The sequence below is a fragment of the Mytilus californianus genome, unplaced genomic scaffold (assembly GCF_021869535.1).
Source record: "Mytilus californianus isolate M0D057914Y unplaced genomic scaffold, xbMytCali1.0.p SCAF_9, whole genome shotgun sequence".
NCBI lineage: Eukaryota > Metazoa > Mollusca > Bivalvia > Mytilida > Mytilidae > Mytilus > Mytilus californianus.
In genome coordinates this window covers 72,763,271-72,776,161 of record NW_026262745.1, presented here as the reverse complement: position 1 = coordinate 72,776,161, position 12,891 = coordinate 72,763,271, and the positions used below count along the sequence as shown (strand labels likewise).

At 33.1% G+C, this 12,891-nt stretch overlaps 1 protein-coding gene across 1 annotated transcript; it reads right to left on the bottom strand.

The window, feature by feature from the left end:
• Window positions 1-1,174: 1,174 nt before the first annotated feature.
• Window positions 1,175-12,180, bottom strand: LOC127714620 (uncharacterized). Its single transcript, XM_052220692.1, has 6 exons — window positions 11,960-12,180; window positions 8,366-8,453; window positions 7,212-7,351; window positions 5,318-5,365; window positions 3,087-3,107; window positions 1,175-1,401 (listed from the first exon to the last, which is right to left on the bottom strand). Exons 1-6 carry the CDS (start codon window positions 12,030-12,032, stop codon window positions 1,310-1,312), a joined length of 462 nt encoding a protein of 153 aa, XP_052076652.1. The 5' UTR covers window positions 12,033-12,180; the 3' UTR covers window positions 1,175-1,309.
• Window positions 12,181-12,891: the final 711 nt, after the last annotated feature.

Genomic DNA, 12,891 nt, shown 5'->3' with positions numbered 1-12,891 from the left:
GCTACAAAAATTGAAATATCCTTTTAAAAAATGTGTTCCGATTAAGACGCTTTTTTTCCTTTTTTTTTTTCCTTCTTTTACCTTTAAAATGAACGCTAAAACCTAAAATATAACATACCTAGAAATAAGACGATGTCGTATGAGTGCCAATGAGACAACTTTCCATCCGAGTCACAATGTGTAAAAGTAAACAATTATAGGTCAAAGTACGGCCTTCCACATCGGAGCCTTGGCTCACACCGAACAACAAGCTATAAAGGGCCCGAAATGACTAATGTAAAACAATTCGAACAGGAAAACCAACGGTCTAATCTATATAAAACACGGGAAACGAGAAACACTTATGAACCACATCAACAAACGACAACCACTGAACAACAGGTTCCTGACTTAGGACAGGTGCAAACAAATGCAGCGGGTTTAAACGTTTTAAAAGGCGCCAGCCTTCACCCTAACCTGGAACAGTAGTGTAACATTACAACATAGAAAGTAACACTATAAGATATCAATTGAAACGGCTTAACTCAATCAAAAAGACATATTAACAAAAACAAGTAAACATAAACTGAACGAATAAAATCTATGACACAATATAAATACAATATAAATAAAAAAAAAGGGAGGAGATGTAAAACAATGTCAAAAAGACAACTGTAGCCTTGGACCAAATGGCGTTAAATAAAATAACGTACACAGGTAATTTAAATATAATAATTTTGTAGTTAGTACTGAAATATTTTTTACCAAATAAATAAATTTGTTGTTCATAGTACGAGAACAAAAGTGAAAATTTATCGTCATACTAAGTACTTATCAAAGGTGGTACATATAGTAGGATGTATTACTACTTGAAATGTGGGTGCTTTTTTCAAACAGATGTTGTCCAGTTATTAATTAATCCTCTTAATTAAAAATAAAAAACATGGTCATAATTGAACAATTATTACATGACCATTTTCAGAAATTCAACATCTCTTCTCGTACATTTTGCTGCTGAGTACTAGCAACCACGTGAATAACATATTGGTGAATCGAAAACACTTAAAAACTTAAAATTTCGATAATGCAATTCAAAATCATATTCATTGGTCAATAACAAATACTTTAAGATTTGCAACGGATTTGACGTCCATCACCAATCTTTGTATTGAGAAGAATAATACAATCACCAGTAGAAGTTTTGAAATTTATTAATACAAATATAAATGTTAAATGTGAAATATAGTATTTGATAATGAATACGTTGTAATTTATCAAAATAGAAGGAACTGATAAATTAATGTATGCTATAACGACTCGTTTAGAATGATTATGTAGCTTTTTTCGTATCTTTGTCTTCTTTTTTCTCGTCCACGTTATCTAATGATATCTTCACTTCTTCTTTTTTCTTTTTTTCTGCATCTGAAAAAAAGTTAGGTATCTAAGATAAAAAAATATTTCGGAAGTAAGTGTTTTGTGATAAAATTACTGAACGAAAAACTATTAATTCTAAATAGTTGTTAACATCATATTGCATTTTGAATAGACCTGTATTGGTCAATATCATTAACGGTACAAATTGTTCTGCACCAGATGCGCATTTCGACAATACATGTCTCGTCAGTGATGCTCAGCGAGGCAAAATATTTGAAAATCAAAAGCTTATTTATGAAATTTAGAGCTTTTTCAAAACCAAACTAGAGATTCTAAAGAGCCTCTGTCGCTCATCTTGGTCTATGTGCATATTCAACAAAGGACACTCTCCAACATTGTAGACGAGAATAGAATTTATGACAATAATCTGTTTTGTTGATCTTGTATTGCTGATCATTTAGTCTCTTTAGTTTTTCTCTATCTTCTTTACTTTTTACTCAAAACACAAAACAGGGTAAAAAAATCCTCATTTTTTTATCTTGCTGATCACTCTTGCAATTTAAAGTTTCTCTTTATCTATTATAGTTTTCAGGATAATAGGTAATAATGTCAAAAATGGTACAATTTGTCATTTGAGGGCAATAACTCCTATAAGAAGTTGTCTGACAGTTTTGACGTATAAGGACAATTGGTAAAGCTCAACATTCTGAACATGTTTGCTTCTGTCAGATTTTTTCTATTCATACATGTAACGGTTTTCAAAATTATAGACAAAACTTGCATTTTACCCTATGTTCTATTTTTAGCCATGGCGGCCATCTTGGTTGGCGGACAGGGTCACCGGACAATTTTTTTATAAACTAGATACCCCTATGATGATTGTGGCTAAGTTTGGTTAAATTTGGCCTAGTAGTTTCAGAGGAGAAGATTTTTGTAAAAGTTAAAAGACAATAGAAAATCGTCATTAAAGGGCAATAACTCCATTAAGGAGTTGTCGGACGATTTCCTTCATTCCGTCTTCATTGTAGATCTTGTCTTGCTGATTATTTTTTGCAAAATTAAGTTTCTATCTATCTTTTAAAATTTTGAAGATAAAAGCAAAAACGCAAAAAAAATGGTAAAAATCGTCATCAAAGGGCAATAACTCTAATAAGGAGTCGACTGATGATTTCGACCATGTTGATTTATTTGTATAACTTGACTTGCTGATCATTCTTGCATTTTAAAGTTTCTCTTTATCTGTTATAGTTTTCAGGATAGTAGGCAAAAATAAAAAAAGAAACGGTAAAATTTGTCATTTAAGGGCAATAACTCCTATAAGAAGTCGTCTGACAGTTTTGACGTATAGGACAATAGGTAGTGCTCATTATTTTGAACATTTTGCTTTAGTCAGATTTTCTCTATTCATAATGGTTCTCAAAATAATAGACAAAACATTTTACCCGATGTTCTATTTTTAGCCATCTTTTTTGGGAGGCAGGGTCACGTGACACAGTTTTTAAACTAGATACCCCAATGATGACTGTTACCAAGTTTGGTCAAATTTGGCCCAATAGTTTCAGAGAAGATTTTTGTAAAAGTTAACAGACGACGACGGACGACAGACGACGAACAACGGACGCCAAGTGATGAGAAAAGTTCACTTGGCCCATTAGGCCAAAATAATCCTTTATTTACTTTTATAAAATAAATTTCCGTCATAGGTGTCATATACAAATTGTACGGTAACTCACCTGTTTTCTTGTGTCTTAAAACTGAAAATAAAAAAAAAAGATTAAAAAATCAACAATCAGAAATACTTTAATTGCTGCAACTTTATTAACATGACAGTTCTGCATCAAACTAAAGTTTCTACTGAAACAGAACAATGCACATTTCTAACTCTTATAGGTTTCAAATTAAGACATTTTTTAATATTCTTGAGTAGAGTAATTGATTTATATGCATACAAATGTGTGTGTGTGTCAACCTTATATTGTTCTTTATAGTATGGTACATAGACTATAACTGTTTAGTGTCTTTAAATATCAGCTGTATGTGTACGAGGTTGAGAAACAGGTGTAATGCGAGCTTCAGCAAGCTATTACTCCTGTTTCGAGCCGAGTACAAATACAGCTGATATTTAAAGACACTAAACAGTTATTGTCTTTATCCTGCAGTTAGTATTGTATATTATTTTTGCTTTGAAAGAAAGAAAAACTCACATTTATTGCATTTAGTTTCGATTTAAACTCCTTTGAGGTCCACGCAGTAATATTAAAATCACACAATTAGCTGAAGACGGGTTCGCAGAAAAGAATCTCGAATGGTCAACAATACCACATCGCTCAAAGTAAATAATTATTTATTATAACATAACAACTAATTTCAACAGTCAAAATTAATTACAAAACGTCCGATTTAAAACAAAAGTGTATGCTTTGTCCTACGCTTCAGAATTTTGAACAGAACTTGACATTCACTGAACATGCTGAAATTGACATTGCTGCATGGTTGATTTTGTGTATTACACATGTACACATTCAAGTTTTGAACTTGATGATTGGCGCCGTAGAAAATGGAGTTAATCCTGCTGTTCGTGTTTTTTCTGTTAGCAGAAAATGGGTTTAATTCAGATTGCTCTAAAGAAATGCTTGAAAACAAACAGAACGTAAATTAATCTATGGTTCGCATAAGGTCAAGCAATACGTCTTTGGAATGCGACTGCAATACACATTCTGAGGTAACGCAGGCTCATACAACACTCGTCAACAGCAATACACAAACGTAGTCCGGCAGTGGGTGGAGCTTTAAAGCGATATCTGTATAGTATACAGATACAGCCTAGTGATATCTGTTGGACTGTAAACGTATAATAAGACACCCAATTGGAGGATAAAATTAAACATTTAAATTCCCTTTTGCTACTTGATATCAAGTGTGATTTTAACGGTACCTTTTAAATGGCGATTTGTATGTAAAACGATACAATTTCATGTGACTTATTTCATTTACCCTTTATATATTATAAAACAAAAAATTAACAAAAGTACTGCTCTAATCTCACAAAATGGTTTAACCTTTTCCTCTAAACAACCATTAAGTAATAACCTCCTTCCTCCCTGACAATTGGTTTTAAAAAAAGATCAAAGTGTATTCGGATGACTACATGTACTGTTCGATGCCAAGTCAGGAACCTCAATATTTGCAGTTGTGTTTGTTTTAATATCTTAAAAAGCGATGATGGCCGATTTTGGGAAGATTCTTCATATTTACATGTTTGACAAAATGTGTCATGTTTGAAAACATTTCAACACAATTTGTTTTAGTCACGAAAATTAACATAATGTTTTAAATATGTGTAGTGTACGTTCTATATCATAAGTATACTTGTCGTTTATACCCAGAGTAAAAATTGAAGAAATAAATAAGGAATGTGTCCATGGGACACAGATGCCCCCGCTTGTATATATACGGAAAATTCAACAATTTTTCAATTTACAAAGGGACATAACCTAAGAACGATGAAAGTGAAGCCACCCACATTCAAACTTGATCTGTGTTTGGTGGTGATATGCATTGTGTTTTAAGTTTCATAACATTTAGTTGAGGAAAACAGCAGTTAAAATGCGGAAACGGCAAATTTGCCTAATTTTCCATTTATAAAAGGACATAACTCGAGAACGGTGAAAGTGACTCCACCTAACTTCAAATTCAATCTGTGTTTGGTGGTAATATACAATGTGTATAAGTTTCATAACCTTGGGTTGAGGGAAACTTAAGTTAAGAACGGACACTAATTTGAGGACGTACGGACGGACAGACGTACAGACGGACAACGGTAAAAAAGAGTGCCCCCTCCGCTGCCATATTTTGTATAAATGTGTTACCGAACTAGCTCTATTAAATAAGCTTTACAAAATCTTATCAAGAAAAGCTGAGAGCATGTAAACTTTTATGAAAAGCTTCTACTTGTTGTACTAACATATTGGTGGTATTGGTGTAGGTTTCATTACAGTTCCACTAGTTGGATCTGAAAATATAACATATACACATTTACTGCCTGAACTTAAAAGAAAATAAAAATGTAAACTTATTACAAAGTAAATGGTCATTGTTTTTAACTTAAAATTCCGTCTTTTTAATTTTTCATAATCTCTGCATGGTGAACTAGTAATACTAAAATGACTAACGACAAACGAAACACACATGCCTATGCATTTAGATGGTTCATGGTTTATGCAAAACATGGTTATTGTGGTTTCTTGAAAACAATTAAATATATTTCCAATGAAAAACATTACGATCAGTAGTTTCCTCTTCAGAAATAATTCCATATTTTCGGAGAAAAAAAATCGTGTTTAAAGAATTCTGATTGCAAGCAGTATACCAAAATGGCTACACAATAGCTCAAAAAAATAATTGCAAGAACTCAAAAGTGAAAGTTGGTCTTCACAAGTCATTATGGTTGCCACTGAATAGTGTAAATTTATGATACGTGTTTAATGTTCACGATGTGCGTTTCTTAAATGTTCTATATCTCGTCGTATGAGTATCATAATGATGTAGCTTAAATTTTTCTACATGTTGGAAATTTGAATATTAACTTAAAATGCGGAATATCATCACTATTTGACTAAGTTATAGAAATTTATGTAGAAATCAAATTTGTTGACTTGAAACGAATCTCTTTGTTCACTTGAACTTTGAATAAACTCGCATCTTTAATAATTGACCCCCCCCCCCCCCCCCCCCCCCCCCCGCCCTTTATTTTAGATAAAACACTACAGTACAACAAGAACTATTTTTAGAAATTATAAACTATTCTAATATGACGTGCTTCTTTGGCTTTGTAAACAACACCGTGATAAAATTCTCGATATATCTATACTTAGCGCAGACTCAGAGATATACATAATAATGGATGTTACAATATACCTCCCTCGTAAATCCACATGTATTGGAACCTATTTGCAAACGCTATGCAGATTTTAATATTTTAAAAATTGCTATTGAAAAAAGACTACAGAACTTTTATTCTTATCCGGATGCATAACAAAAAGAATTAATGCACAAGAGCTCGGAGAAATCTACAAAATCAAAATATAATAAAATTCCGCGAAAGTCCATTAATGCTTTTGGCGCATTTAAGTCATTTCAAAACATGACGTCATACAAATGAAAATGCTAAAGCTAAAGGTTTTTCCGTTACCGTGAATCATCGAAATTCGTATAATATTACATTAAAATGGATTTTTGAGGTAGGTGTTGTTTTATTTTCTATTTTATTGCATTATTTGCACATTTACTGATTTCAGCAAGTCAACATGGCGACTCCTTAGTTACGAAATGTCAACTTTGGATTTGACGGTAGCTTACGAGAAAAACATGTAAATTAAAAATGGCAAATGTTGGGTTTGAGAATTAAGAGAAATTAAGCACATTTTTTCTAGCGGTTGTTTACGAAATATTTCATGCAAGCTACAGATTTATTAGAATGTTTTAGCTTTATCTAACAGGGAGTAAAATAGAACAGCCACACACACGGCATACCCACCCTCGCTTCAGTTTTTTAATGACCGTATTTGTCCTATAAGAATCGAAATAATTCATGAAAGCCATAGATTTGTTGGAAATTTACACATGGCCTCAGGCCATGTGTAAATTTCCAACAAATCTATGGCTTTCATGAATTATTTCTTAATTTTTCTATTGGAGATATACTATGGATTTGGGAATTCAGTGATATTCCTTTACTGTATGCTTGATTTGCTGAGAATAGTGTCTTTTTCATCATTTTACGATTCAAACAGTATAAGAAATCAAAAATTGCAAACAATTAAAAAACAGGTTATCAAAATGTTAAGATCTATTTTAACCTCCAGTTTGTGCATAGCTTTCCTTAGTGGCTGTTTTCTTCTTTCTTCTGTACAAGTATTGTACAAAGCATATTGCAAATCCACTGCATAGTAGTATTAAACCGATTAGTCCAAATATTAAACCTAATGCTAATGATACCCTGAAAAAAAGAGGAATTAAGTGTTTGAATGAAGAAGTCTTGCAAGGGGTACATCCCCCTTTTTTATCGGAAAAATATCCTTTTTGGTATAAATTCGTAAAAACCAAATTTGTTTTACCATAATGGACACGTTCTTTCCTCAAACCATTGATCCTTCTGTGAAACAGCAATCAAACCTATTTTGCTGTACTGCAGGAAATCAATTTAATGACTGATTTATTTATTACTGGTGTTTATCGCCACTTTCAGCACTCTTTACAATATCTTGCCAGTCAGTTTTTGTTGGCGCGGGAAGTCGGATCACGGAGAGAACCTCTGACCCTCGATATAAAGATACGAGATAAATGATCCCCGTCTTCATAAATATTTTCAATTTTTTAAAATATTCAATAAATTTCAAGGCTAACTTTTCAAGTATTATTATCTTACTATATTGTTCATTAAAAAAAAACAATTTTCTTTCTTAAAGTGTCACATTGTTTTTCATCCATGTAGCAAATAAATCTGGAAAATGAAGTCGATGAAATATACTTGTTGTCATAAATAAACAAAATACTAGACTAATATAGTATAATTAAACCAAACACCACTGTCCCAGGTTAGGGGGAAGGTTGGACGCTCACAAACATGTTTAACCCCGCCACATTCTTTATGTGCGTGTCCCAAGTCAGGAGCCTGTAGCTTAGTGGTTGTCGTTGGTTCATGTTTGTCATATTTGTTTTTCGTAAACTGTTCTGTTATTAATCTAATAGGCCGTTCGTTTTCTCAATTAAAATGTTTCATATTTTTCATGTCGGTGCCTTTTATAGCCGACCATACGGTATTGGTTTTTCTAATTGTTGAAGGCCGTACGGTTGGTTGCCTATAATTTCTCACATCCACTTCAATTGAACTTTGGTGGTCAGTTCTTTCATTGACAAATATGCCACATCTCCTTATTTTTATATTGGTACATCATTAAGATATTCGATCGATTTAATTTTAAACCCCCGAATTGACTCTTGTAATTTGTACTTGTTAACACAGCATCCGTTTCCACAACAGCCATGCTCACAGGACTGGGCGTAAGCATCGACGGGACAGTAGGATGCAGCATCAGCCCCTGGAATAACAAATATATTATAACAGATTAGCCCCTAGAATAACAAAAATATTATAATGTAAGAATTGATTCAAAATGGAAGCAGAATCGGTTCAACTCTTTTGTGATTTATATAATACAAAAACTAGAAATATATCAAATAAGATGAATCCATATACATAATACAATGTATCTGGTTCAAATTAAAATATACATATATAATTCTTATATGATTTGCATATTAGAGAACACGTTGATATGATTGGTTGAGAGGACTTCCGGTAGTTGTTCTTGACGTTGTTTATTTTTCGATAGACGACGTTGACCGAACTTCTTTTCGTAACCAATGTAAACAAGATGGCGGCGATAATGACACAATCCGGATCGACGTTAACACAATTTATTTTCAATTCGCGTAAATAGGTCTAAATAGTTAAATAAAATAATAAACACAAAACATTCGTTTGAATGATAATAAGAGTTTTTGTAGTTTATTTTTTATCAGATTGCAAATTTCATGGAGTACATATTTTTGCGTTAACCAACAAATATATTTATGCGCCAGGCCTATTCAATGACACAACTTTACAATTTACGTGTGATAGAGGTTATGAGTGTGGAAAAATAAATTCCTTGTCTCCAATTTTAAAGAATTATAAGGATTAAACGTCTTTTTAAAGGAATTTTTTGGTGTATAAACTGTACCAAGTCACTCACAAACATACTTTTTTATTTGTTTGTGAGTGAATTGGTCGAGTTTATACACCAATAAATTCCTTTAAAAAGGCGTTTAATCCTATAATATATCTACGATATAAAAATTTGATTGACACCTATAAGCACTGCCGCGGAACTGATGAACCAGATTCTATCAAATTTAAAGACGTATACACTGACTATCAGTTAATTTAATGCTTTTCAACAATCGACGTGTTTAAATTACTTTATAGAGAATTGTTGATATATCTCTTACGTAATGTTAGTATGTACTTGAGGGTCTGGTGGGTCTGACAGAATAGAGGACAATGGACCCGAAAAAATATTGAACCCAAATGGGCAAATAGAAAATATTGGAGTGCTACAATATAAAGAAAAGAGAATGATGGGTCATAAAAAAGAATTCTGAAACATTGCTTTTAACATTATTACAGAATTCAGGACCCCTCCCCAACCATACCCTCATACTTTACTTAATTTGTACTTTAAGACTGAAATTCCCTATTGTTTGTTGTCTGTTGGAAGAAAGACAACTTTTTGTATAAAGTATAACATAGGATCCTTAGTTATTTACTCCTAAGGTTTAATTATGGTATGTTATCATGTCGCTTGACGTGTGTGTTTATATTCATTTTTTTTCAAAATCTTCTTCCCCCTCCAGAAAATCGAGTCGTGGTCCCCTTAAATATGTATTCACATTTTCCCAACAACAGGGGGAAAATCGACGTATTAATTGTTTGTTAATTACGTAACCTCCAATGATACATTTTGTAAGCATGTTCAATAAACGAGGAAAGACTTTGCATAAAGTAAATGAAATGGCTTAACATCCAGTGACATACGAATGTGTATTTCTATAATATAACTGTAATGGAATTTTCATTTAAACGCGATATAAAAAAAGAACCCCATCAAAAAAGGGCTGTGCGGGAACCATTTTCTCCTTAAGATACACTGGAACGGGTCGCTATGAACGGAAGAGAACAAAACGGGGATCTGCTTTCCCTTCAACGATATTTGTAGGGACATGCGACCTATGAGTCTGTTTAAGAATTTGGTATTTCTAGAAATTTGAAAGTATTTGATAAAGAAATTTAACAATCGTGCCTCTTCGTTTATAGATCCCGCTATTCCTTAATGTAGCTTCTCCCTCAGCCCTTTATTTACTAGGAGTGTTGTTTCATGTTAGAGTTATGCATTAGCTAAAGCTTGGGCTAGGTAAGGGTTTGTTTAAATTTTTGTTTAAGTGTTAAAACTAGGACTCGTGTTAGGGTTAGTTATGGGTAAAGTTAGTTTTAGGGGAGGGGTAAAAATCCCAAATGGTTAGGGTCCCTAAAGTAAATAAGGCCCCTCATCCAGTCCCTTTCAAACCCAAAACAACCCAATACAATCAATTTCCCGAATCAATGTTTTGTTTATATGTTTTGTTTTTATTTTTTGTTAAGTTATGGGGAAGTAGTATTGTTCATTGATATTACATTTTGCTATATTTTTTTACTTCTTCGTTTTTTCTAGTACACTGAGTCGTAGCAAGAAAGTGAAATAACAACATCTGAGATCGTATTGAATGCACTGGTCTATGCCCATCCCATTCTTTGATTTTCGGGTGAAAAGTGGTCAACTGACCACACGCTTCCTGTTCATGCACGCCTCTATATATAAAAAAATATAACCAAAAGCAAAATTACCATTCGTGTGACAATGTACACTATACTTGTTCTGATAAGAAATGCAATAAAAGGCCTCGGCACAAAAAAAAAATGTGAAACAATTCAAACGACGTGCAACCACTGAATTACAGGCTCCTGACTTGGGACAGGCGCCTACAGACTGACGCGCGGTTAAACATGTTTGTTAGCGCTCAATCCTTCCTTAACCTGGGACAGTGGTGTACCAGCACAATATAAGAACAAACTGTAAAAATCAGTTGAAAAGTGTGTATTATTTCAAATTAGACAATTAAAAAGTTGTTAGAGCTTAAAGACTTAATGTCCTTGTTTAATTGTAAATTATGTTATGCATCTTTTGTTAATCCACTAACGGATATAAAAAGGGTGAGGGTAAACTCCGCCTGTCCAAAGTGAGGAACTTCGTCAGCGTTTGTCTTAACAAAAATGTATGTCATACGTGTACTAAATAACTGTTCACGATCTTTAAGTGTTTATAGACACCAGTTTAAAATATATGTACTGTTAATGTTGACCTCCTTTTATTCATATTGTTTATTGTACATGACGCGTACTAATCAGTTGTTCAGTACGACCAGTAACTACATTCTATGATATACATGTATCAACAATCTACAAAAAGGGGGCAGAAGGGAAAGGGGAAAGGTGGGGACCATGGGCCCGGGACCCCCTTATGGAGCTGTATAATTATATGGTTAATGCAAAGACAGATGTCCCACTCCAATCGTGGATTAGTTTGGGGAACCACTTTTTCAAAATCCGGGATCTGCATCTGGAAAAAGGTGAAAACGGGGAGGGGGTGGGGGTTTTCGTGAATGAACAAACGAAAGCTTCACGGCAGCGGTCAATGGCATTCAATATACATGTCATGCTTTTTTTCGGAAGTGATGCACATTTTAAGTCGTATATCTTGATTTTGGATGTTTGTCAATGCTACACAAGAGTACTAAGGTTTATTTAAATGTATAGTATATATACGTGTGTGGTACAAGCATCATTAGGATAATTGTAAAGGGACATAATTGTTTGTTGATGATTGAAGATGCCCTCCCCCTTTTTCTCTGAATATGTTGTTAAGGTAAACATATTGTATTTCGGACTTCCGGGTTCGTTTTTACTTACCTGTAATAAAAGAATTTATGAATATAAGTCCAATTCCAAAAATATTCGACAATAAATTTGAATAAAGTTCCATCTTCGAGTAAACAAGGTTAAATTTTTCTACATATTTGTTTGGCTAAAATATGTCAAAAATAAGTTTGTCATTTAAAATACATGCAATTATATAGATCGACCGTGTGTATACACTTTAACAATCAAAAATGTATTTAAAGTGCATAACATTTTTCCGATAATTGAACAAAAACACCATTCAATATCCTTAAAGTTTAAATACCTAGTTAATAGTGAGAATGAACAAAGTATATTTACACATGCACGCTTATTGCAAAAATGTACAATACTCTTGGTTCAATTCTATTCAGATTGTTGGCGATATTTAATAAAAAGAAAAATAATAAAATGTAATGAAACTAATCAGTACTACATGTACATGTACATAAAAGTTAGAAAAAAGGAAACACTTTTTTTGGAAACATTAATTTTGCTTATGACATGTATTTTTTTCTATAATTTTTATGAAAGGGGGAAGCAAAATATTGGAGTATTTTATTGGTGTTGCTGAAGTTTATTTAAAACATCAATGATATGCATCATTGTCATTTTGCTTAGTTTTTTTTTTTGTTACCTATTCTGACATCGGACTCGGACTTCTTTAAAACTGAGTTTTACTGTGAGTGTGTTTGTTTATTCTCATTGGCTAGAGGTACTGGGGAGGGTTGAGATCTCACAAAACACGTTAAACCCCGCCGCATTTTTGCGCCTGTCCCAAGTCTCTGGCCTTTGTTAGTTGTATGTATTTTTTAATTTTAGTTCATTTATATGTTTTGGAGTTTAGTGTGACGTCCATTTTCATTGAACTAGTACACATTTTTGTTAAGGGGCCAGCTGAAGCCCGTCTCCAAATGCGAGATTTTCTCGTTGTGTTGAAGACC